We start from the raw sequence: 27,622 nt of genomic DNA on the forward strand, positions 1-27,622 counted from the left end.
TGTCAGTATCTCTTTAAATCAAAGGCTTTTTGGCAGAGAGCCTAGAATATTCAGCACTTGCATTTTGATACATTTGTTACTAACAGGCTCACAACTTAAAGGGGAATTTCACCTTCATTAGTAAAACTGAAATAACACATACAATTTGGCACTTAAACCTCCATAAAATGTCTTCAGACTTTCCATTACCTGCCAAATTTTGTAAAATGGATGTGGTATTTAGGGGGTATAGCCACAAAAGGTGCGTGGTCAGATATTTTGGTCCCTCTTTCCATTTTCCAATTGTTGGGAGGTATTCAGTAGCCCAAAAATAGCCCAATATGTGCAGTGAAATAAAGTCTAAAAAATAAACGAATATATGTGAAAATGAGCCTTTTTTTTGCAAATATTGGCATGAAGTAAAATGGGAGAGATTCGCCGTCACCAGGGGGGTAAGTAGAGAGGGGGCCCAGGAGGTATAGGGGTCCCTAATACAAATGCAATTTCATTAAATATTGGTCAAACAGCTCAACCTCTAGACATTTTGCTGGTTTTTGCCCCAAAATTGTCTGAAATGGAGGAAAGTGAGTGGAAAATGTGAGAATGCTTAAGAGTGACGGGAGACTGGGGTACAGAGGCCAAAATGTGGGAACTCCCGACTTCTACACAAGTCAGTCCCAGTGCATGCTGGGTATTGTAGTCTTACATTCAACTTGCCACAAAAACCACATTACCCAACATGCACTGGGACACACAGGCTTGGCACATTAGGGCAAGGAAAGACTTTGGCTGTTACGTACCAACCAAAGACCAAATCCGCACCTTGCCTAGTCTGTACTTTCAATTTGGCTGGTAACCAGGCAACCCAGTTGCTGAACTACAACTCCCAGGATGCTTTTACCCCATTCTACCGCTTGTCACACTTGCGCCTTCCATTATGCGCCTAATCAAAGATTCCCTCCAGCTCTCACCACGTGTTACAAGACACATAAGACTAAACAAAGTCGCTTCCAAGAGCAGGAAGATCCTATCACACATCTCACTCGAACTTGACACTGACGTTGCCATTTATGGGCGGGCAGTACCTCGCAAAAGCCCTGCCTCTGACCAATGAAATGCGTTGACGTGTTCACGACTGACGTGCGCACAGTATTGATGTCTCCTAGATGGGCGGAGCTTCTGTCAGAGAGCCGGGTAGGGTGGGTCAGAGCGGATCCAAGATGGCGGTAGGGAGGAGGTAAGAGCAGACAGCTCATTGGAAGTGATCACTTTGTTAGTTTGTATGTGGATAATTACACACACCGTCCTACAGCATTTCCTAACGGGAACTGATTGATGTGAGGGGACGACAGGAGCTTTATGTGGTGAATACCAGTGTGAAGTAATATTCATTTAATATGGGAATATTTACCTTTATTTCACGTGAGGTGCGCGATGTATCGAATGAATGAAGTGTAGTTTGTATAGTGTGTGTGTATAGTGTGTGTGTGTGTGGTGTAAAGTGTGTATATTATGTGTGGTGTGTATAGTGTGTGTGTGTATAGTGTGTATGTAGTGTATAGTGTAGTGTGTGTGTGGTGTATAGTGTGTATATTATGTGTGGTGTGTGTATAGTGTGTTTGTGTAGAGTGTGTGTAGAGTGTGTGTAGAGTGTGTGTAGAGTGTGTGTAGAGTGTGTATGTAGTGTAGAGTGTGTGGTGTATAGTGTGTATATTATGTGTGGTGTGTATAGTGTGTTTGTGTAGAGTGTGTGTATAGTGTGTATGTAGTGTATAGTGTAGTGTGTGTGTGGTGTATAGTGTGTATATTATGTGTGGTGTGTGTATAGTGTGTTTGTGTAGAGTGTGTGTAGAGTGTGTGTAGAGTGTGTGTAGAGTGTGTATGTAGTGTAGAGTGTGTGGTGTATAGTGTGTATATTATGTGTGGTGTGTATAGTGTGTTTGTGTAGAGTGTGTGTATAGTGTGTGTGTGTAGTGTATAGTGTGTGTGTGTATAGTGTGTGTATTATGTGTGTGTGTGGAGTGTGTGCCTCACAATGATTCCATCACACAAAATGGCCAGTGCCCAGGCAGGTAACGTGTATAAATCGCTCTGTAACACTCAGTAATGTGTCGGGAAATAATAAAGTAACAGGCGACGAGACAGTGGGACATTGATCAGACACAAGTGCAGCGCCCAGGGGAAACAAACAGGAGCCTCCCAGGACTGACTGTCATTAGATCACAAAGTGTCACAAACTCAGGCCACTTAGCCTGATCCTCTAACACTGGCTCAACTGCCGCTTTCTACATCTCACACAGGCTTTAGGTTTTCAGCACTAGGGGTGGGATCCCAGTTTAAAGATCTCTGCCCAAATAGAAGGATTTGGACTATAACACTCCAGCAAGGCTGCCCATCCTACACCCAGTATAACCACTCTTCAGCAATATTGTCCATCCTACACCCAGTATAACCACTCTCCAGCAATGGTGCCCATCCTACACCCAGTATAACCACTCTCCAGCAATGGTGCCCATCCTGCACCCAGTATAACCACTCTTCAGCAAGGCTGCCCATCCTTCACCCAGTATAACCACTCCAGCCATGGTGCCCATCCTTCTCCCAGTATAACCACTCAGGCAAGGGTGCCCATCCTTCACTCAGTATAACCACTACTACCAGGCAGTAACCAATCAGAGACTTGAGGGGGGGCCAGATGGGTCATATCTGTTGCTTTTGAATCTGAGCTGAATGCTGAGGATCAATTACAAACTCACTGAACAGTTATGTCCCATGTGGCCCCCCTTATAGTCACTGACTAACTCAGAGTTAGAGAGCTGAAAAGCAGGAAGTAGTGTTCTGGCTATTATGTTACACATCCACTCACTCCAGCCTTTATACATTACATTTTTGCCTAACTAACTATATTAGATACATTTTTTATTTTGCACAGACTATCTATTTACCCAGTTTTTATTTTTACACTGAACTGTTCCTTTAAAGGTTTTTTTCTGCATTCAGCATTTGTCACTAACCTTTAAACTATACCTTATGATGGCATTTAATCAGGTAATGGCTAATCAATTTAATATTCACCTATCAAAAAAAGTCTTTATAGTCTGATAAATAAAGGTTTTTTTTCTATTATATAATATTTGAATTATTTATAATCTTTTTTTATGTGTTTAGTCTGTTAAATATCCGTGTGTGTTTATGCAAGGAACATCTTTTACGGACTTATTTCTCTTGCAGGCTGCTGGGGGCTGCTCTCATATTCACAGTCTGGTTTATTCCTGCGCTGACTGTTGATAGGAGCAACTTCAAGACATGTGACCAGAGCTCATTCTGCCAGTGAGTATATATGAAACCAAATCATTTTTTAGGCACAATATTGGGCTTCCTTTCCATAATTCCTTCTTCTTTGCGTTCGACTGAGAGGAGACTCTTCTCAACCAAAATGCTTTTTATAATCGTTATGTACCCATTACATGTAATCTACGACTACTGCCACATTTACTCCTTAATATGTATTACAGATTTGTTCTTTCTGTTCTAAATGTAGTACAGGAAGGATTTCAAAATATCTTCAATTTGCATATATAGTTAAAATGTTGCAACTTGTATTTGCCAACATGACAAAATGTTACTTTTCTAATTCACGGATACTTTTGTATCCAAACATATATTGTAGCATTTGCTGCTTCCAGAAAATACAGCATTCCTGTGTATAAAATCCATGCACAGAAATACAGTTATGGGATCCGTTATTCGGAAACCAGTTATTCAGAAAGCTCCAAATTATGGAAAGGCCGTCTCCCGTAGACTCCATTATAATCAAATAATCTAGATTCTTAAAAATTTCCTTTTTCTGTGTAATAATAAAACAGTCGCTTGTACTAGATCCAAACTAAAATATAAGTAATCCTTATTGGAACCCGAACCTGCCTATTGGCTTTATTTAATATTTTCATGATTTTCTAGTAGACTTGAGGTATGAAGATCCAAATTACAGAAAGATCCGTTATCCGGAAAACCCCTAGTCCCGAGCATTCTGTGTTACAGGACCCATACCTATACTGCTGTTCATGAGTCGACATACTTTAAGTTTTATATCATCTTAAAATTAACGTGAAATGTTTTGTAAACAAAATTTTTTAAAGTGGTCTGTGCCAAATTTTTGGTACATGTATCATAAAAAATTTGCTAAAAAATATCTATCTTATAATTTTATAGGAGTAGATTGATATGTTGATACTTTAAGCATGATTCCACGAATCCTTCTGCCCGGCTGAACCAAATCCTAATTTGCATATGCAAAATTAGGGGTGGGCAGGGAAATCGCATGACTTTTTGTCACAAAACAAGGAAGTAAAAAACGTTTTCCCCTTTCCCACCCCTAATTTGCATATGCAAATTAGGGTTCGGTATTCAGCTGAATCTTTCGCGAAGGATTCGGGGGTTCAGCCGAATCCAAAATAGTGGATTCAATGCATCCCTACTTGGAAGTAGACTGCAGATGTGTGTGTGTGTGTGTGTGTGTGTGTATGTGTGTATATATATATATATATATATATATATATATATATATATATATATATATATATATATATATATATATATATATATATATATATATACAGTCCAAATACTGGTGCACTCAAAACAAACGTTACTGCCTAGGTGCTGGTTATAACAGAACATGTATACAGCAAAAAAAACCGCACACACAGGCCTTTTCAAAGGTGCAAAATCCAAAAATGATGTTTTATTCCAACGTTTCGGCTATTCACTTAAGCTGTCATCAGGAAGTCCTGATGACGGCTTAAGTGAATAGCCGAAACGTTGGAATAAAACATCATTTTTGGATTTTGCACCTTTGAAAAGGCCTGTGTGTGCGGTTTTTTTGCTATCTATATATATATATATATATATAGGATTAAGCATCTGAGTGCTTGATATAAGAAAGCAAAAACAAATGAGTGAAAAGCATAGCAACTTTTAAACATAATTTTGTGAAAACTGCATGTCCTAAGTGTGCAGTGTGACTTTTCATTTTTGAAAAGTCTTATTTTAGGAGTTATTTTATCGCCTTAAAACAGAATGCTTTGTGACTAAGGGGAGAGATGTCGGTGTTCCAAAGATATTAGAAGTTAACAAAAGGGCAGAGAAACACGGGGAGATTCGGGGAGATTTAATTGCCCGACGACAAATCTCCTCTTCTTTGGGACGCTGCCTCCCGTCCGCTAGAATGAAAATCATCAGCGGGATGGCACTTGAAGAGCTTCGTTTTCCGAAGTTTCCTTGTGAGGCAACTTCGGGCGACTACGGAAAATGAATTGCTCCAAGTGCCATCCCGCCGGCGATTTTCATTCTAGCGGATGGGAGGCAGTTTGGGGAGATTAGTCGCCTCGAAGAAGAGGAGCTTTGTCGCTGGGCGACTAATCTCCCCAAATCTGCCCATCTATATCTGCCCTAAGGAAGCAGAAACATATCTTTACCAGTGTTCTGCATATTTTCATGTGCAAACTGGAAACCAAATATAAATCCAATACATGGGGAGGCACATTTATCAAGGGTCAAATTTTGAATTCAGCTTTTTTTAAAAGTCCCATAAGCCCTTTGCAGTTTAACATTTATGGCACACCTTAGCTAAACAGATGTGAAGTATGCCACTTATATTAGCAAGTTTCCTATACACCCCTTGATATCCAAAACTGGATGGACTGCATTTACCCCCAAATATCTCTAATCTTTAGCTTGTCTCATCAGCACTGCCATTGCTTTAGGGTCCCCCCCTGGGGGATGGGCAAGCTAATGGTTTGGGAGCCTGTGCCTCATATTATAAACCTCCCAGTTTGATGTACCTTGTTCTAAAAAGCAGAGTAATGCAGCAGGATTTTGGGGGATGCCAGTGTTTTGCTTTACAAGTAGGGAGGGCTGTGGGTTGGGCCAAGTTATTGAGCAGGCTTTAGTTCTTTTAGTTACCATTACAGACAAAATCCCATGTAAACTCTACTGCTGATCTGTAAACCAGAAACTCAGCACAGCAATTAAGAAAAGGTGGGGCCTAGTTTTCATAATCTCTCTCATAGCTAGGGCAAAAAGTCTGGGTGAAAATAAAACAATCAAATAGTAACTTATATTAAAGAAATAATGTGTTTACACTGTAATATAACCAGAACTAATCTTCAAAAGATGGATTATGGGCATTCTTTGGTTTCTGTGTTAAGATAAAACTGCATCTGTATTATATATCTTTTGTAGTTACTTTAGCAGGAAAAAATGGAAAACCATGTTTTTAGGGGAGTCCTAATGTTCCTGTTTTTTCTTTTTACCTTTAGGCGTCAGCGGAAGCTGCAACCGGGGTTATCCACCTACAGAGCTGCTCTGGGCAGCGCAAAGCTGAGTTCTGACAAATTACAGGTGCAGCTTATCGATGAGAGGAACCAGGTAACTGCAGGGAGAACAAACTGTCGGAAAAAAAGGTTATATTGTATGACAAAAGCAATGTGGCTCTACCAACTGAAAGTAATTTGGATGACCCCTGTATACAAATTCTGCCTATTTTTCCAGGCCTCTCTTCTTCTTGAAGTATATGGTTTGGATGGAAACATGACCCGTATCAAGATTAATGAAATCAACCCACTGAAACCTCGTTACGAAGTTCCTGATGTATTGGTAGGGACACCACTCCCTGAAAAGTAAGTAAAGCTTTACTTTTTATAGTTAGAGCCATTGTTTCAGTTGTCATGGATGATAGAATTACTAATTAATCTCGGCTTACTTAGTACATTATTACTGATCAGGTATGGAAAAATGAATGAGGAGTTGGTGTTAAAATAGATAGTAAGCAAAATACTCACTAAATTCAGAATGTCCCAGATCTGAAATATTAATGGGGTTATTTATCAACAGTATAAGGTTTCTGATTTTTTAAAATAAAAATGTCCGACCTAACTAGAATCCAGGATTTGACCTTATTTATTATTACAAAAGCACAGTTTAATTGGATCGGCAAAAAACTTGATAAATTCGAGGGAATACCTGAATCGTACGTTTCTCCCCCCCCAAATCGCTCAATTCTTTGGGACTTTTTCCCCAAAAAGCCAGCATTTTTCAGATTTTTGCCCGAAAAGTCCGAAATTTTCGGGCTAATTCCAGCACAGACCACAGAAACTTCCGTATAGGATAGGGACCACTTTCGTTGACTTATATAGAACCTCAGCAGGTCTGAGATGCCAGATTTTCAGATTCTGACTTTTAGTATCTTGGGGGTATAATAAATCTTAAAAAATTCAAGTGTTTTTTTCCACAAAAAAATCAGATTTTATAGTAAAAAAAAAGCATCAGTTAATAGTGCTTCTCCAGCAGAATTATGCACTGAAATCTATTTCTCAAAAGAGCACTGTTTTTTTTATATTTAATTTTGAAATCTGACATGGGGCTAGACATTGTCAGTTTCCCAGCTGCCCCCAGTCATGTGACTTATGCTCTGATAAACTTCAGTCACTCTTTACTGCTGTACTGCAAGTTGGAGTGATATCACCTCCTCCCTTTTCCCCCCCCAGCAGCCTAACAACAGAACAATGGGAAGGTAACCAGATAGCAGCTTCCTAACACAATAGTAAAATCCAGGTCCCGCTGCGACACATTCAGTTATATTGAGTAGGAGAAACAACAGCCTGACAGAAAGCAGTTCCATCCTAAACATTGGCAATATAAGGTTGATTAGTAACAATATCAGTCTACTGTTTGTTATTTAGTAAAATGAGAGAATTCACTAAAGATCTAATACTTTTTCAAATTATATATGTGTGTGGTTAGACTAAAGTAAGTCTTTTGGAGACTGAATTATGATGTTTTATACACGATTTTACTCTTATACACTTTATTTATTTTTTTACTCGATCCAAAGTTTGCGGGTAACAGAGCAGGATGACAACACGTTGGAACTCTCCCTGGGGGAAACGGGAAACAAATTGTTGATGACTGGGACACCATTCCGCCTGGACATCTTATCAGGACAAGACTTGGTGCTTAGTGTCAACTCTCGAGGGCTGCTTCACTTTGAGCATCTGAGGGAGAGAAAAGACACGTGAGTGACAAGTTGGGATAAAGGGGGTAAAGTAGTTATAATGGAGTGAGGGGAGTGGTAGTGCTCAGGACAGGTGGTGTATCACATTTTTATGAAGGATACATTTAAAGGAGACATATAGCATATCGAAAATCCCATTCTTATTTCATCCATATCTTGTAAAAATATCATTTTGGTTTCACTTTGGGCTAAAAAATTAACATTATCTTTAAAAATGGCCCTTTATTGGCATTCCATATAAATCTGCTACAGTTGCTGTCTTAAAGGGATACTGTCTTGGAAAAAAAATTTTTTTCAGAATGCATCAGTAAATTGTGCTGCTCCAGCAGAATTCTGCACTGAAATCCATTTCTCAAAAGAGCAAACAGATTTTTTTTTTATGTTTAATTTTGAAATCTGACATGGGGCTAGACATATTGTCAGTTTCCCAGCTGCCCCAGTCATGTGACTTGTGCTCTGATAAACTTCAGTCACTCTTTACTGCTGTACTGCAAGTTGGACTGATATCACCCCTCCCTTCCCCCCCCCCAGCAGCCTAACAACAGAACAATGGGAAGGTAACCAGATAGCAGCTCCCTAACACAAAATAACAGCTGCCTGGTAGATCTAAGAACAACACTCAATAGTAAAATCCAGGTCCCACTGAGACACATTCAGTTACATTGAGAAGGAGAAACAACAGCCTGCCAGAAAGCAGTTCCATCCTAAAGTGCTGGCTCTTTCTGAAAGCACATGACCAGGCAAAATGATCTGAGATTCACCTACACACCAATATTACAACTAAATACACTTATAAAGATTAAGAATTAGTCTGATACCTAGTTGAATTGTGTAGAATAAATGGGAATTTTTTATTCAGTAGTGGGTTGCATTTTTTTCCTGGGATTTGAACTGAAATGTGTTTTTCTTTTCTTTTTTTGCTCTGTCCCCCCTCCCCATTTCTTTCTGCCCCTTCCTCTTGTCCCTCTCCTGTCCCCTCACCTCCCAGTCTCTCCGCTAAAGTTAGTAGCGCTGTCGGTAACATGTGGCATAAAGTGAAGACTCTTTTCACTAGGTAATCCCTGGTACTGCCTGCAACTTTAAACACACTATGACTATCACCATAGAAATATATGTAGAACGAGCATATCTCGACTTGGGCACACCTCAAGAAACATTCAAGGGACCGAAGTGTAGATAATGCAGTTTTAATGAGACAGACACTGGGGGAAATTCACTAAAGTGGAGAGAGACCATTTTTAGTGTGAAAGTGGTGGTAAACTGATGTAAAATTCATAAACAGAAATCCGCCTAAATTCCGTCTCAACCGTTATGTTAGTGAAAGAAAAACCGTTTACAGACACTTTTATGAATTTTTCTTTCAAACGACATAAAAATGGTGCAAAAACATCTTTTTTTTTTTTTAAAGATTATCTTTATTGATTATGTAAACATAAGATAAGTAAGAAAAAGAAGAGGGAGGTAGATAAGAGGGTGGGCCTTTAAGGTAAGGTCACACTGGGAGATTCTGGGTTTTTTTTTTCATTCTAGCAGGCAGAAGACGGGGAAGCAGTTCGGGGAGATTAGTTGCCCCAAAGAAGAAGCGATTAGTTGCTGGGCGACTAAATCTCCCCGAATCTCCCAGTGTGACCTTACCCTTATACGTTAGCAGGTATCTTACAGTACCCAATTATCATAGTCTCAATGTTATGTGGCTGCATTGCTGGTTTGTGGTTCAGTAAGCCACCTGTCCCAAATCTTCTTGAACTTGTCTGGGCAGCCACGCGTAATATAAGTCAGTTTGTGGCCCGGAAGAATAACGTTAGTTTTTATCCAGAATGCTAGGGTAGGAGGTTCCAGGGCTTTCCATGCAAGTAAAATAGGCTTCTTTGTATAATGTAGGAGCTGATGTAGACACAACCTATCACCAGATGAGAGGGTAATCCCCTCTAGATATCCCAGTAGGCAGAATGCTGGTGTCCAAACATCTGGGAGTCCCAGAGATGTATTAATAAATGTAAGAATAGCAGTCCAGTATTGCTGAATTTTAGGGCACTCCCAAAATACATTCATATAAGTTCCATTATCAGCATTAAATTTACACAAATCTGGGTACCCTTGGTATATTTGTGCCAGCCCTTTGAGGGGTCAAGTAAACTCTATTTAGAAATTTAGTGTGTATGTAAAGATCCCTTATAGATATGTTAGTTTCAGGTATTTGCTCAAGAATGTCTTTCCAAGCTCCTTTGTCAAAGTCCTGTACCCATTTGACACAGATATGTTTTATAGTTATCTTGTAACTCAATAGCGTAGAACCAGCTTAGGGTTTTGGAGAGCTTTGGCCTATGTAGGTAGCAATCTAGGGTTGATTGGATAGTGTGTGGCGTACCTTGCGGAACTGGACAAAAAAACCAATTGGATGAACCTGAAAAGCATATAGTTCTGTAACCCATATTCCTCTTTTATTTGGGCAAACTGCTTGAGCTCCCCACAAAAACTACATTTTAAATGACATTTTCTCACATTTTTAAAGCTCAGTATAACTCTTCCCCCTGTGTCCGATCAATTCTAATATAATCTGCTCTGCTTTGGTTCACTCAATCTTCATTTCAAACCTTTTGTAGGTGCTTATATAGCTCAGATGCCCAACAAATTTTGGTGGCCCCTTCATATGCGGATTGTTTGGTCATTTGATAGCATAGCCCTTAAGCCTATTAATATACCTTCTGCATCTATTAATCCTTCCTCTTCTTTTGTCCTTTGCTTTGGCCCTCCCATATATCCTTCCTTCCCTGGTAGCACCATTCCTCAACCCTCCTCTTTGTTCGGCTTTTAGTGACTCTGAGAAGAAAGATGTGCCGGCTGAAACTGATGAAGCAAACCCTGAAGAGGTGGAATCAGTCAAAGAGGAAGAGAACAAGATGGTATGAATAATTCTGAGATGTTGCATGTATTAAGGAAATCGGAAAGAGAGCTGTCCAGCAAGGACTGACAGATTTAAAGGGGTGGTTGAAACCTTACGTTAACCTTTAGTATGTTTAAGAATGGCTAATTCTAAGTAACTTTTCAACTGGTTTCCATTTTTAATTTTTTATAGTATTTGAATTATTTGCCTTTTTCTTTGGACTCTTTCCAGCTTTCAAATGGGGGGTCAATGACCCCAACTAAAAAATGAATGCTCTGTAAGGCTACAAATGTATTGTTATTGCTATTTCATTACTCACCTTTCTATTCAGGTCTCTCCTATTCATATTCCAGTCTCTTATTTATATCAAAACATGGTTGCTAGGCTAATTTGGACACTAGCAACCAGATAGCTGAAACTGGAGAGCTGCTAAGTAACTCAAACCACAAATAATAATAAAAAATTAAAACCAATTGCAAATTGTCTCAGAATATCACTCTCTGCATCATACTAACAGTTAATTTAAATGTGAACAACCCCTTTAACAAAGCCAACTAATTAAGAATATTCTAGCAGCTTTTTAATGTAGAAAAAGGAACAGCATTAAAAACATAAAGAAAAGATGTTTGAGTTCCTGTAGGTTAAAGAGAACACAGACAGGTCAGCTCATGTTTTTTGCCTATAAAAGGCACTTCATAAGTTCTTCCCTCTTGTGCCAATAGGCCTTGATGCATTTTATCCCATATTCTTATTTCATCTTGTAAGATGCATGTTTTTGAATTCTTGTATCTTTCAATGGAAATATTCAGTATTCTAATTCAATTATTTCAAATAAAAATGCTTTTCTGAACCCAAAAATATTAGGGATGCACTGAATCCAGGATTCGGCCTTTTTCAGCAGGATTCAGATTCGGCCGAATCGTTGTGCCCTGCCGAACCGAATCCGAATTTGCATATGCAAATTAGGGGCGGGAGGGAAATTGTGTGACTTTTTGTCAGAAAACAAGGAAGTAAAAAAAATGCTTTGCACTTCCCACCCCTAATTTGCATATGTAAATTAGGTTCGGTTTCGGTATTCGGACGAATCTTTCGAGAAGGATTCAGGGGTTCGGCCGAATCCAAAATAGTGGATTCGGTGCATCCCTAAAAAATATACAGTAAAGTTCTTTCAGCCTGTATGAATTTGTATACAGTATCTAATCTAGGAATGTTAGTTTTTCATATAAAATTGTTTCTGGTATAATAATTGTAGTGTATCTGTTAAGTAAAATTAGGTGAGTGGAGTACATTTTTTCCAAGTAAGGGCAGGGTACTAATAAGCTCTTTGGCTTATTGTTTTTTTTTGTTTTTTTTAATTCATTAGCCTGAAGTTGATGAGCCTGGAATGTGGGATGAAACATTTAAAACCCATACAGACTCTAAACCCAATGGTAAGTGTATTTAACCAAATTTTATCAACATTTGAATTACCACAAATCTACTGTGACCTAATTTCACAAGCTCAGCAAGCCAGGTTTGCGACAAACAGATCTTTTTGTTGCATTGTTCGTGTTCTTTTTTTTGCAGTTACTAATGATGTTTCCTCCCCATAGTCCGTGCAGTGGGCAAACATTTTCATATTTCTTTCCTTAATTTTTACACTACAAGTTTGTTCTAATGTTCCAAAAATTGTCTTTGTAAATATTATTATTAGTGGCATTAATAGGATAAAAATACTAGATGTATATTTTGCCATGGTCCAGTCTGTATATGGTGAATTCCAATGAGTGTGCCCCTAATACAGTCGTGGACCAATCACTTATTGCTTTTAGGTTGTGCATGTGACTGGTCTTACCTGTGCCCCCCATAGTGTAACATTAATGCTGCAATGTCTATCCCTTGTCATTAACACAGTAAATATTGTATTTCAAAATAAAACTGAATTCCATGCTTATATCTTTTGGGTACCTTGAAGAATAAATTGCTGAAACTCACTTCCCTGATTTTACATTTTCCAGAATTTAACACTGTTTTCCTGTTTTTACAAAGCAAATTTTGATAAGTTAAAGCATTTTGTGAATAAATTAAATTTATACTCCATTATTCTAATTATTATGAGTCATGTTAATTCTTCAGGCTTTTCTGAATATTTATAAAGTGCATTTTATATACGGTATTTTTTTTTTTAATCACAGGACCATCCTCTGTGGGCTTGGATTTCTCTCTTCCTGGATTTGAAAATGTGTACGGGATTCCAGAACATGCTGATAACCTGAAATTACGAACTACGGAGTAAGCCCCCGCCCTTTCTAATTTTGTGCTTTCTTTTTCCCCTGTACGTGTTTCAATTGGAAATGCTTTTAACAAACCTCTCATTATAATGCCTTCATTCTCCAAGGGGGACAGATCCATACCGTCTCTACAATTTAGACGTCTTTCAGTATGAGCTCTACAACACTATGGCGCTCTATGGCTCAGTGCCTCTTCTGTTGGCTCACAACACTAAACGTACTCTTGGCATCTTCTGGCTGAATGCAGCTGAGACTTGGGTTGATATCAGCTCCAACATAGCTGGAAAGGTAACATGAAACATACTAAGTTCATACTAAAACATATTCCATTGACTTCAACCCTTTTTAAATACTTTCAAAATACTTAAAGGGATACTGTCATGGCAAAAAAAAATTTTTTCAAAATGAATCAGTTAATAGTGCCGCTCCAGCAGAATTCTGCACTGAAATCCATTTCTCAAAAGAGCAAACAGATTTTTTTATATTCAATTTTGAAATCTGACATGGGGCTAGACATATTGTCAATTTCCCAGCTGCCCCAAGTCATGTGCTCTGATAAACTTCAATCACTCTTTACTGCAAGTTGGAGTGATATCTCCCCCCTCCCTTTTCCCCCCAGCAGCCAAACAAAAGAACAATGGGAAGGTAACCAGATAACAGCTCCCTAACACAAGATAACAGCTGCCTGGTAGATTCTAGAACAACACTCAATAGTAAAATCCAGGTCCCACTGAGACACATTCAGTTACATTGAGAAGGAAAAACAGCAGCCTGCCAGAAAGCATTTCTCTCCTGAAGTGCAGGCACAAGTCACATGACCAGGGGCAGCTGGGAAATTGACAAAATGTCTAGCCCCATGTCAGATTTCAAAATTGAATATAAAAAAATCTGTTTGCTCTTTTGAGAAATGGATTTCAGTGCAGAATTCTGCTGGAGCAGCACTATTAACTGATTCATTTTGAAAAAAAATGTTTTTTCCCATGACAGTATCCCTTTAACAAATTATTCAGAAAATTACCAAAATCTGATTTTTTTTTTTTGGGGGGGTGTTTGGATTAAATACTACTTATTTTTAAATCATTATATATGTCTTTTTTTTTTGTTCCTTTTAGAAAGACACCAACCTGTTTAGACCCTGCCAAACATTAACTCATTACTAATCTCTCTTGGTAGTTGGTCCGTTCTCCTTTACTAGAATGTCAGTAGATGTCCTTTTGTTACCTTACTATTTTATGAAAGTAATTCATTTGTTATATTTTAAAATTGACCTTGTAAATATCTGTATGCATTGGCCACATTCCCTTTTAAAGGAGAACTAAACACTAAGAATGAATGTGGCTAAAAATGCCATGAACTTATTTCATCAGCCTAAACATTTCAGCTTGTCAATAACGGCAATGATCCAGGACTTCAAACTTGTCACCATCTTGGAAAGTGTCTGTGACACTCACATGCTCAGTGGGCTCTGATTGGCTGTTGAGAAGCTAAGCTTAGGGCTCGTCACTAATTATCCAGCAGAAAATGAGCTTCCCTGGCTGTAATATAAACTGATGCTACAGGTTTGCTGATTATTCAATTCTGATGCTAATTGCACTGGTTTCTGTGCTGCCATGTAGTAATTATGTGTATTAATTACTAATCAGCCTTATATTGTGACATTTCTATTCTATGTGTACTGTATATTGTGAGTGGCTCCCTAAGCTCAGTAAGTGACAGCAGCACAGAGCATGTGAATCAGTGAATCAGCAGAAAAGAAGATGGGGAGCTACTGGGGCATCTTTGGAGACACAGATCTTTACTGCTAAAGGGCTGTGGTTGCCTTGGGCTGGTACAGAAGCACAAAACATAATGTACAACATTTCTACCTACTTCTTTAGTTAGGCTTTAGTTCTCCTTTAAGAAGCTTATTTTCTATGGAGAACAACCCAATAATCTACTTACAGATCTGGACCATTTTAATGTGTTCTGTTTACATTCTGCTGTTCAGACAGCTTTCGGCCCAAGTGCCCTAGTTTTTTTTTCATCCCAGTCTATTATATGGAACTGCATTATATAATATGGCAAAGTTGTGAATGTATTACATCAACAGGCTAAGGGTGTTGCTTTTTGTTTTTCAATTTCAGACTCTTTTGAGTAAGATGTTCCAGTACATGCAAGGAGGTGGGGAGACCCCTCAGACAGATGTTCGCTGGATGTCAGAGAGTGGGATCATTGATGTGTTTTTGTTCCTTGGGCCTTCTCCTTTTAATGTATTCAAACAGTATGCCAGCCTTACAGGTGTGTGAAATATGGACAAGTTCTTCAGGGTGCTTGGCAACCATACCAGTCTGTATAAATATGGTCTCCCTGCTGTTGCTGTAAATAACTAAGAGAACGAGTAAATGATTTTACACCATTGCTGCTGTATTTTGTTTATCTTCCAGAATGGATTGAAGTTGCAATCTAGAGCACTTAATGAGCTTAGCTGTTGATAATCTGTTTTGTATTGAATTCTTGGTTTAAGGCCTTTTCAGCTGAGAGTTGGAAGGCTTATTCAGCTTGTTATATAAACTGAGCTTGCTTTACATTTATAACTCCTTCCTAGACACGGAGACTGCTTCCAAATATCTAGACCAGGGATCCCCAACCTTTTGAACCCATGAGTAACATTCAGAAGTAAAAGGAGTTGGGGAGCAACACAAGCAGGAAAAATGTTCTTGGGGTGCCAAATAAGGGCTGTGTTTGGCCGTTTGGTAGCCCCTATGTGGATTGTCAACCTACATTGAGACTCTGTTTGGCAGTATATCTGTTTTTATGTAGCCAAAATTTGCCTCCAAGCCTGGAATTCAAAAATAAGCAGTTGCTTTGAGACCACTGGGAGCAACATCCAAGGGGTTGGAAAGCAACATGTTACTCACAGCTACTGGTTGGGGATCAGTGATCTAGACAGTGCTACCCTCTGTTATACACTTTAGTAAAATTTTCATCAATTCCTTCACATAATTTCACCAGATTTTTTTAATTTATACTCTTATAATGTCTATGTTGTCATGTTCCAGGTACCCAGGCTCTGCCACCGTACTTCTCTTTGGGCTACCACCAGTGCAGATGGAATTACAATGATGAAGAGGATGTGCGTAATGTTGATGCTGGCTTTGATGAATATGATTTACCATATGATGTTATTTGGCTGGATATAGAGCATGCTGATGGGAAAAGATACTTTACTTGGGATCCCCACAAATTTCCCAATCCTCGCAATATGCTGAGCCGTTTAAAAGAAAAAAAGCGCAAGGTAAAACTATTCAGCTTTGACTAAAAGGCAGGCTTTTAGCATCTAAACAGACCTGTATTATACAGATAATGAAAGGATTCTTAAACAAGAGACTGTTTTTAGGCACTAAATCTATTATCTGTCTCTCTGACATACTTCTAGTTCTAATTCTGCTATTTTCTTTCACTTTTGTGCAGATGGTTGCTATTGTTGATCCTCACATTAAAATAGACAGTGGTTACAGAATTCACAATGACATTCAATCTCAAAATTTATACATTAAGACCAAGGATGGGAGTGATTATGAGGGCTGGTGCTGGCCAGGTAAGGAAATCATTTAGGAGGGGGTAATGTGCACTTTATATGAAAGTGATTTAAAACCGAGCAATAAGGATATGTAAGTTCTAAGTTGATTGGATGTTTGAGGAATCAATAAGAATTCTGTATTGTTCATTCAGGTATGCAAATTATGCTTGTGTTTTCCCTCTGCTCATCTAGGATCTGCTGCTTACCCTGACTTCACCAACCCTGAAATGAGACAGTGGTGGGCCAGTATGTTTTCATATGACAAATATGAGGTAAGATTGATATGTGCCATATATCCATAACATTCATTTGCTTCAAACCCATAATTTGGGATTTTTAGATAGTTATGTTCAGAATAATAGAAGTCCGACATCAATAACCTGCTCAATTGCTGTTTTTGGTAGAAATTATATTTCTACATGGCATATAATTTACTAGTTGGTGTAGTAGAATAATAGGAAACAAACAGACCCAACAGTCATGACATGCATGCTGCTTAATCTGTGTAATTGAATCATTAATTGAGGCTTGTTCAAAATAATAGCAATGTTGCGCATGCTGGTTATAGTGATTAAAAAGATGATTGGAAAACATATAAAGAAGTGCAGTACATGTTAGGCTGCTCAGCTAAAATGAACTCAAATACTTTAAGATGGCAACCCAATCCTGAAAGACATGGAAGTAAACACAAAACAAACTTCTATTTGAATGGATAGATGAAGACTTGCCAATGATCAGCTCCAGGAAGATCAAAGAAGTTCCCTGTGATACTGTTACAATTAGAAGGCGCTTATGTGAAGCCAAGCTATCGGCAAGAAGCACCCACAAAGTCACATTGTTGAAAAATACTTGCTGAAGAGCTTACAATTAACCAAAGATACTGTTACAATTAGAAGGCACCTATGTGAAGCCAAGCTATCGGCAAGAAGCACCCACAAAGTCACATTGTTGAAAAATACTTGCTGAAGAGCTTACAATTAACCAAAGATACTGTTACAATTAGAAGGCACCTATGTGAAGCCAAGCTATCGGCAAGAAGCACCCACAAAGTCACATTGTTGAAAAATACTTGCTGAAGAGCTTACAATTAACCAAAGATACTGTTACAATTAGAAGGCACCTATGTGAAGCCAAGCTATCGGCAAGAAGCACCCACAAAGTCACATTGTTGAAAAATACTTGCTGAAGAGCTTACAATTAACCAAAGAACACGCTTACTGGCCTAAAGAGAAATGGCACAACATTTTGTAGACTGATGAAAGCTAGATTGATCTTTTTGGGTCTACGGGCCACGGACAGTTTGTCCGATGACCCCCAAACACTGAATTGAAGTCACAGTACAAAGTGAAGCTGGAGGCACAAGTATCATGATATGTGAATGTTTCTCATACTGTGGTGTTGGGTCTATTTATCATATACCAGGGATCATGGATCAGTTTCAATACATCAAATGCTGAAGAGTAAATGCCCTTGAAATAGGGTTTTCAACAAGACAACGACCCCAAACACACCAGTAAATGAGCAACATCTTGATTCCGGACCAACAAATTGATGTTATGGAGTGACCAGCCCAATCCCCGGACTTTAATCCAAAAGAAAACGTGTGGGATGACTTTAAAAATGTTTCTGAGGCAAAACCAAGAAATGCAGAAGAATTGTGGAATGTAACACCTATTTTTTTTGGAACAGCCTAATATTCCCTTTTCTTCATGTACTGTAAAGGAATGACACAAATTTGATATGTTTTTCTTCATGTTTTGATTTGAAATAGAATGTGCAGTGTTCCCAATGCATGTATGGAAATAAAAGCTATTATAAGATTTTTTTTTTTTTTTTTAAAACACACTATTATTCTGAACACAACTGTATGTTCGAACAGTTCATTAAGACAGCGCATGCTTTAGCTTTGTACTACACTGTATGTTTTCCTTTTGTAGTCTTTCTTTTTTTTTTTTTTTTCCCCCTCTACAGGGCTCCATGGACAATCTATTCGTCTGGAATGATATGAATGAGCCGTCTGTATTCAATGGCCCAGAAGTCACTATGCATAAAGATGCTGTTCACTGGGGTGGCTGGGAGCACAGAGATGTGCATAATTTGTATGGTTTTTATGTGGTGAGTGCACAAATAATTGTTACTTCAAGTAAAAGAATGCAGAGAACCTGCCTCTGTTGGTGCTTACTAGGGATGCACCGAATCCAGGATTCAGTTCAGGAATCAGCCAGGATTCGGCCTTTTTCAGTAGGATTCGGCCAAATCCTTCTGCCCAGCTGAACCGAATCTGAATCCTAATTTGCATATGCAAATAAGGTGTGGGAAGGGAAATCGCGTGACTTTTTCACAGAAAACAAGGAAGTAAAAAATGTTTCCCCTTCCCACCCCTAATTTGCTTAATTAGGGTTTGGTTCGGTATTCGGCTGAATCTTTCACGAAGGATTCTGGGGTTCGGCCGAATCCAAAATAGTGGATTTGGTGCATCCCTAGTGCTTACATCACTTACTCATAAGGCCGAAGGCAAAGAGCTTAAAACAAAAAGTAAAGCTAGAATGCACCAGCAGTTCTCACTTGAATATGGAAGCACAATTTAGTTTGTTAGGGTGGCTGCAGACAGGAGATAAGTCGTCCAGCGACAAATCATCTCTACTGCAGGCGACTAAGCTCTATGAAATCCCCTCCCTCTGGTTTTCCGAAGTTGCCTCACGAGGGGGACATCAATTAAAAATTCTGTATGGTTTCTGAAATAATCAAGTTTATCTTCATTATTCCTCTCTCAGCATCTGTTTCTCTTCATTCTTCATGCAGCAGTTGGGTGTCAGATTTTTTTTTTTTGTCATAAGAAGAGATTTGGTAATAAAGTGTCCTGCTAAAAAAAATAAGTGAAGAAATGTCCTTTATCTTCTGTTACAGCAAAGAGCTACAACAGAAGGTCTGATCCAGCGTTCTGGGGGAAAAGAGAGACCATTTGTATTGACAAGGGCTTTCTTTGCTGGTTCACAGCGCTATGGTAAGAGGCAAGGGACAAGCGTGTCTGTTTATATAGTTGTATATGTCTGGTACAGTTCAACTAAACACATCATTTGTTCTGTCAGGGGCTGTTTGGACAGGAGATAATTCTGCAGAATGGGATCATTTGAAGATTTCCATCCCCATGTGCCTTAGTTTGTCCCTGGTTGGCATATCTTTCTGTGGAGGTTTGTATCAAACTGTACCAACTCCAGGACAACTGCCGCATGATACACTTTGTTTTTTTTTCTTACTGCCCCCAAAGAAACACATCGTTTTTTCCCCACTGATGCTCAGTTTTTCTGTTTCTCATATTTTTCCTGATGGTCATTTATGTTTAAAATGTGGCCCTTGCCATTTATTATTTTCCACTTCTTTAATCATTACAGTTAATTTTATACCCTTCCCAAATCTGCTCTTATTTCATCTCTCTCATTGAGTTTCCATCAGCTCCACACTCCATTGCCGACTCCTTGTCATTGTCTTTAGCTGATGTAGGAGGATTTTTTAAGAACCCAGAGACCGAGTTGCTGGTGCGCTGGTACCAAGCTGGAGCATATCAGCCATTTTTCCGTGCTCATGCTCATTTGGATACTCCTCGAAGGGAGCCTTGGTTGCACGGAGATGACAATATGGCAGTGATACATGATGCTCTCCGTCAGCGCTATACCCTCCTTCCATTCTGGTACACTCTATTCTACAAAGCTCTGCGTGAAGGCGATCCTGTCATGAGGTAAAACAGACAGACAATTGGGGTGTGTTTGTGTATGTATGTGTATGTATGTATATATATATATATATATATATATATATATATATATATATATATATATATATATATATGTGTGTGTGTGTGTGTATATACACGTGTCCTTAAAAATATAATAAAAAAATAAATCAGGTGGGTATGACAACATGGTAGACTTGGGGGCAGGGTAAAAAGGACTTGCTAAGGGAATAGTATGAGTATAAGCTGTTTACACCCCTTAACAATCTCCCAGTTTGGCCCAACATGTGACTTTTGGGCAGTTTGGTTGCCCACTTGGACAGTATAGGCATAGGTTTTATTCATTTATTTATTTTTAATCTGATCAGGTTATGGAGCAAATATATCTTTTCGCCAGATAATTGTAAACATGTTGATCAGTAGCCAAAGAGATTTACCAACATGTTATCAGGAAATAAATCAGTTTATTGGCCCTTCAATGCCTAGCCAAATCCTCTATTGGGATTTCTTGTTCAACAACTGCTTGTTTGCCGATGTTGCAAAATGAGCAGAGTTTGATTTAGCTAAATTGTGGGCCGAATTGGTCTGATTTCTGTTAAATCATTCTCATATAGAGCATCCATGCAGACACATAGGTAGAGAACCTATCCAAAATGGAATCTTATTGTAGTTTTTTTTAGCTGTTCATATATGTACGTGTATTAATCTCCTACCCACAAGTAGTGTACATTGTGTGTAAGTGTAATGTACATAAAGGAAATGCAGAAATCTTCATGTGGTATTTATTTCTTTTCATGCCTCAGGCCACTTTGGGTGGAATTTCCCTCAGATGCTTCCACGTTTGCTATGGACAGTCAGTATATGTTGGGTAAGAAAAGTGCCTTTTTCTGATTGGCTAGTTTTGTTTCAGCCAAAACCTGTGATGGATTCTCCTATGCAGCACAATCCAAATAGTAAATTTTACACACATTACAGGAATCTGAGTGTGATACTCGCACTTTAGTATATCATTTTCACATTTTGTTTTATTCAGTATACATCTGTGTCCAGCGTAAGTCCAATAAATAGGCCTTTTGTTGTCAATTTCTTCTGCCTTCTGTTTCAATACTTTCTGTAGTTTATATTTATTTATTAAACAGAGCTAATGTGAATAGGTTTCCTTTTTAATTTTACTCTGAACACCTGGAACAGTTGGATTTTCGTATCCTTCTCTGTTTTAATCTGTTCTCGTGCTGTGACTGCAGATCACATAAAATACAGTAGAACCCCCATTTTACGTTTTTCAGGAGACCAGAAAAAAAAGTGGTGTAAAATCAGGAAAATGTATAGGGAAAAGTATGCATAATATATATAGGTGGGACCACAACACAACAATATAAAATAAGGCAAAACTTTAATTCAGGTGATGTAAAATTGAGGTTTCACTGTATTCAAAGTGTATATTTTCTTCAGTCAAAAGAATAAACACTCGTTTCCAATACAAGCCCCGCTTGGCTCTTAACATGCCTTTAATTCAGAAGGCATTTTAAATATCTATACATACGCTACTCTACATTCCATGTACTAAAAATGTCATAAATAAGTCCCATTAAGTAAAAGTATAATGCTCCTATTCCCAGGTTCTGCTCTGTTAGTACACCCCGTTACAGAGGCCAAGGCTAGAGGAGTGCAGGTTTATCTTCCAGGAGATGGAGAGGTATGAGAACAATAAAGTGGCCAAGGGTTAAACACATATATTTTAACGTTTGTTCCCCTCATTAAAGAACAATCATTAACAGGTTCTGCTTCAACTACATTTTATCCTGCAGGTATGGTATGATGTGCACTCCTACCAGCGATATGAAGCTCCGCAGACCACCTACCTTCCAGTCACAATAAATTCTGTGAGTACGATGCACAGAATGAGTTTGAGTTCTAAAATAGTGTTGGGTCTTTATTAAAATAGATTTGTATTGAGTTCACACATTGGTGGAGTGTAAAGAAGAAACATAAATTAAAGGGAGCGAGCAAAGCTTGTTAAAGGAGGTTGGTTAGTGGTGCACTGAGAATAGAGGTCATGTTGATCTGAAAGGCTGCTTTTTACCTTAAAGGGATACTGTCATGGGAAAAAACATTTTTTTTTTTCAAAATGAATTCGTTAATAGTGCTGCTCCAGTAGAATTCTGCACTGAAATCCATTTCTCAAAAGAGCAAACAGATTTTTTTATATTCAATTTTGAAATCTGACATGGAGCTAGACATATTGTCAATTTCCCAGCTGCCCCAAGTCATGTGACTTGTGCTTTGATAAACTTCAGTCACTCTTTACTGCTGTACTGCAAGTTGGACTGATATCCCCTCCCCCCCAGCAGCCAAACAAAAGAACAATGGGAAACCAGATAGCAGCTCCCTAACACAAGATAACAGCTGCCTGGTAGATCTAAGAATAACACTCAATAGTAAAATCCAGGTCCCACTGAGACACATTCAGTTACATTGAGAAGGAAAAACAGCAGCCTGCCAGAAAGCATTTCTCTCCTAAAGTGCAGGCACAAGTCACATGACCAGGGCCAGCTGGGAAACTGATAATATGTCTAGCCCCATGTCAGATTTCAAAATTGAATATAAAAAAATCTGTTTGCTCTTTTGAGAAATGGATTTCAGTGCAGAATTCTGCTGGAGCAGCACTATTAACTGTTTCATTTTGGGAAAAAATAAAAAAAAATTCCCATGACAGTATCCCTTTAAACTAGGGTTATCTGTGCAAAACATGCAGTTACCTTGGATCAGAGGCGTAGTAACAAATGTTGTAGCGCGCTGGGAGCCTCTAGTGGCCAAACAGAGGTACAACCCTAACTTTTTTGAAAAATAGTCCCAAAGCATGCTTAAAGATAAAAAAAATATTACGTTTATTTCACATAGTTAAAAGTCAAAAATACCCCTTATTTTTGACTTTTAACTATGTGAAATAAATTAATATTTTTTTATCTTTAAGCATGCTTTGGGACGATTTTTCAAAAAAGTTAGGGTTATCTGTGGACTTGACAATGGTACATTGTTTCCAAAAATGTAGACGACTTAGTTTAATATACAGTGTTACATCATTCACACAAATCAGGATAAAGGATAAGAACAGTGTCGGACTAAGTAAAGTGATACATTAGCACTTTCTCTGATACTTTATAAGACTATAAAAGTCATTTACAAATAAAATATAGTGTGCAAAGTATAATTTACAGATGCATATTGCCTTTTTAACCCAAAATGCAGAGGTTTACCCTATCAATACCAGTGTCATTGTGGCCACGTGATGATTTGCATCTGCTACAGTTGCAGCTACACAGACACTATTGCGGGTGAATCTCAGTCAGCTGCATTAGTGTGTAAGTCTGTTGCACATATTGATGCAACCCTCTGGGTACCTTGGAATTATCCCTCATTCAGGGGAGGCTTAGCTCCAGGGGTCCGTAGCATTAATAGACGCACTTGCACATGATTCAGATTGAGCAGACGCAGTGGTGCTTAGTGCAACTATTTGGAAGCAAATTAAGGAACGGATGCAAAATGGAATCCATTGAACTTGTGGCCATGTATCTCATAACTTTTTTTTTTTGGGGTGGGGGAGGTGTAAATATAGTTGCAACCTCCATGAATCCCAATAAGTGTATGTAGGGGGCAAATAATTCACTGTGTGGTGTTCAGCCTTGTCACCTACATGATTGCAATTTTGTTTCATGTCCTCTCTGTGTTGAGTTGTGTCCATGTATTTTTCTCTCACCAATCCCTGTCTCTGTTTGTTTTTCTCTCTTTCATGCACATATTTACTCTTTTGTGTTTTCAGATTCCAGTGTTTCAGCGAGGAGGGTCCATAATCCCTCGAAAGGATCGCCCACGGCGTTCCTCAGATTGTATGCAGGCTGACCCATTCACCTTATATGTGGCCTTGAATGTACAGGTCAGATCTCACTTCCCATCTCGTAGTATCTCAGAACTAACATTTTAGAAATAACTTGTTCATATATCTAAATATTTCTGTGTCCCTTTCATGTGATATCGTCTATCCTAAATAATCATTGAAGCCTGCGGAGAAGAAAACATTCCTTCTGACCATGTTTTTATTTTCCCCACTACTCGTTAAACTTGCAGGGCGAGGCACGAGGAGAGCTGTTCTTGGATGATGGGCACAGTTTCAACTATGAACAGAATGAGTTCTTATTTAGAGAATTTAACTACAGTCAAGGAAAGCTGACGGCAAGGTGGGAAGTAGTGACCTGGCATTTAGCTTGTGTATTGTTTTTTTTAACAGTGAAATATAGTGCAAAGAAAACAGGGCGCTTTATCTCTTCATTGCCAGAGGATTCAAGAGGTTTGCTCACTTTTATTGCCAGACGATAGAGACACAAGGCCGACATAATAGCCTCCGTGCCTCATTGCCCAGGGAGATCTCATCACTGCTAACTGACAGGCAAAAGCTGCACAATTATGTAGCTACAGTATAACATTCTTGGTAGATATAACCTCTCCTTGCCAGCATGTGTGATCTTGTTATTGGTAGACAAAGAGTTAATGGGAGACAAACTAGCAAGAAATACTCTGGGAGAGTGTTCTGGTTCTGAGAACCTAGTGACAAAATGTACACGGAATAGAAATGTATATTTCTGTGTTATTACAGTTCTCTGGACCCTAGTGGGGTGTTTAAGACTCCTAGTTGGATAGAGAGAATCATCATTATTGGAGCAACAAAGCCAACAAGCATAACGCTGAGCCTAGCAGGTGAGTTCCTGGTCCATTTATAGTAAAAATGTTTGATTTTGATGAGTTGTTACGGTCACCAATCCTGGCAACCAGGAAGCACTTCCATTCCACTTTAGACGCGCACTCCACGAACTCCTCTGAGGCGGTTAAGATCAAAAATGCTGTAGTTCACCTTACGCGTTTCGTGTGTGTCCACGCATAATCATAGGTGAAAAACACTTATCACCATCACCTTTAGTTTGGTTATTTCCAACTGCTTTTTAAAGGTGATGGTGATGTGTTTTTTACCTATGATTACGCGTGGGCACACATGAAACACATAAGGTGTTTTGTTACTTTATGTGAAATAAAGCATTTTTGATATTAACCGCCTCAGAGGAGTTTGTGGAGTGCGCGTCTAAAGTGGAATAGTGGTGTAACGTTTTCTCTCCAAGCTATGGGTTTTGGGTGCAGCCCCCAGACTACCAACAGAGAGCGGTTAGTGACCCCAATTTTGATACATAAGATTAAGCAAGCGGCGGGTTCAAGGCAATTGCTGTGAGACTGTGAGAGACGCCAAAGGGAATAATTAAGTTTGCAGCATCTGTAATTACTTGGTGGCAGGAGGAAGTACTATACTGATGCCTTCAAAGTGCTTCATGTATTTCTAAAGAGGAACATGCTGTTTAGGAGATCAGTTCTGAATGTTGTCCAAGCTTTTTCTTGGAGGTGGAATAGGTACAGTTGTAGGACCTTACTTTCCAAACAATTAAACCAGTTAAAGGGCTTTATACGTATTTAGTTTTTTTTTACTCACTAGTTTAGGTTTCTATTCAAATTGGCAGGGGTATGGGACATGTTGGACAAGCACTGGATCAACTCTCCAAAACAGTCTTCCGAATCCAGGATTTGGTTCGGGATTTGGTCTTTCTTAGCAGGATTTGAGTTTGGCCGAATCCTTCTGTCCAGCCGAACCGAAGCCAAATCCTAGTTTGCATATGCAAATTAGGGGCGGGGAGGAAAATTGCATGACTTTTTGTCACAAAACAAAGAAATAAAAAGTTTTCACCCTTCTGATCCCTAATTTGCATATGCAAATTCAGATTTGGTTCAGTGTTTGGTCGAATCTTGATTCAGGGGTTTGGTCGAATCCAAAATAGTGGATTTTGTGCATCCCTAATAATAAATATCTAGCCAATTGTTTAGCCAGATGCTGGTTGGGCAAGCAGTCCCCATACACAGGCTGTGTTGCAAGTTTTTATTGGCCCATGTAGGCTCAGATTTGCTCGTTGCTTGCTTCAGAAGCCATATTATACATGAGCTGTAGTCATTGGGGCAGCCATTCAAGTTGAAAGAGGCAGAAATGTAGATTGGAAAAAAAAACCTTTCTCACCATTTCTTGGCGAAAATTTTTTTTTGTAGGTGCTGGATAAAGAGATACAGACTTTAAATGTCCTTTATTTTTCATCCTACAGGTGGCTCAGAAAGCTCTCTTGAATTCGCATACGACCAGCCGACGTCTGTTATAACTGTACGGAAACCAGGAGTGAACATTGCATCAGATTTTACAGTATCATTGCGATAACATCACAGCTCCTGCGTCCCCTGAGAAGAGGCGTAAAGGAGGGCCAGTCACTTACCAAATGTCAGGGAGTGGGTAGCGCATATTATCCTTGGACCAAACGTGAGATTTAATCCAGAGTGTATGTATAGAAGGAGACGTGTGAGTGTTTATATGTTTGACTGGGTGTGACTGCACACCAGTCTCTGCACTTCTAGTGTGTGTGTGTGTGTGTGTGTGTGTGTGTGTGTGTGTGTGTGTGTGTGTGTGTGTGTGTGTGTATAGTTGGATCATGCACTGTGTCTGCTCCCCACTGAACAAATGGTTTGGGGTCTGAAAATGGAGCCTCTCCTCTCCGTTCTGCAGTTAGTCTTTAAGTAACCCTTAGTATGCCTTCCCTTCCCTCCACAACAGTCTCATGCCACTGGCCAACAGGAATCAGATTGTTTTTTTTTTTTTACCAAAGTATCACACATGAGAGGAGGGAGGCGGCCATCATTACTTGACACAAGAAAATTTCCGACAAACTTCTCAGGGCTTCAGCCTGTGAGCGCAAGTTTAGAATTACTGTATAAAAGAGTTGGTTAGAAGCAAGTTTAGGAGACGTAACCTCTAACAAAACAGCTCTTCACCCTCCCCATGGGAACGGCTGTGTAAAGTGATGACATTTTCGAGGCTATGATGCAGTTTGTGTCCTTGAGCCAAGTATCCTTAATGTGTGGTGAAGGGGGATTCATCATGGAAATCAGTTTCTTTTTGGTTTTTTTGTACAATCTCCTCATTTCCCGGGACCCGTCATGCATTTGACCGACAATGATTTTGATAAAATGAGAATAAAGACCTAAAATTCTA

At 39.0% G+C, this 27,622-nt stretch overlaps 1 protein-coding gene across 3 annotated transcripts; it reads left to right on the plus strand.

Moving 5' to 3' along the window:
- The first annotated feature begins 1,063 nt into the window (after positions 1-1,063).
- LOC108715138 (neutral alpha-glucosidase AB) lies at positions 1,064-27,622 on the plus strand. 3 transcript variants are annotated; one of them, XM_018259982.2, is made up of 25 exons: positions 1,064-1,216; positions 3,211-3,309; positions 6,300-6,408; positions 6,532-6,659; positions 7,874-8,053; positions 9,042-9,107; positions 10,869-10,956; positions 12,301-12,367; positions 13,112-13,208; positions 13,315-13,495; positions 15,331-15,484; positions 16,246-16,481; positions 16,658-16,784; positions 16,959-17,038; positions 18,738-18,881; positions 19,674-19,770; positions 19,856-19,957; positions 20,259-20,502; positions 21,300-21,364; positions 22,116-22,192; positions 22,305-22,379; positions 24,317-24,430; positions 24,622-24,731; positions 25,148-25,248; positions 26,685-27,622. In XM_018259982.2, the coding sequence occupies exons 1-25, from the start codon at positions 1,146-1,148 to the stop codon at positions 26,792-26,794; spliced, it is 2,922 nt and encodes a 973-aa protein (XP_018115471.1). In that variant the 5' UTR covers positions 1,064-1,145; the 3' UTR covers positions 26,795-27,622. The 3 variants fall into 3 exon arrangements, with proteins under 3 accessions (XP_018115471.1, XP_018115473.1, XP_018115474.1); XM_018259985.2 differs by having other exon boundaries at positions 1,209-1,343; XM_018259984.2 differs by lacking the exon at positions 9,042-9,107 and having other exon boundaries at positions 1,065-1,216.

The sequence above is a fragment of the Xenopus laevis genome, chromosome 4S (assembly GCF_017654675.1).
Source record: "Xenopus laevis strain J_2021 chromosome 4S, Xenopus_laevis_v10.1, whole genome shotgun sequence".
Classification (NCBI taxonomy): Eukaryota; Metazoa; Chordata; class Amphibia; order Anura; family Pipidae; genus Xenopus; species Xenopus laevis.

Bases quoted from the DNA above. Each gene is read 5' to 3' on its own strand.
- LOC108715138 (XM_018259982.2), top strand. From the start codon at position 1,146: ATGGGCGGAGCTTCTGTCAGAGAGCCGGGTAGGGTGGGTCAGAGCGGA. The intron at 16,785-16,958 runs GTAAGGAAATCA...CTGCTCATCTAG, and splicing joins TGAGGGCTGGTGCTGGCCAG to GATCTGCTGCTTACCCTGAC. The intron at 18,882-19,673 runs GTGAGTGCACAA...CTTCTGTTACAG, and splicing joins ATTTGTATGGTTTTTATGTG to CAAAGAGCTACAACAGAAGG.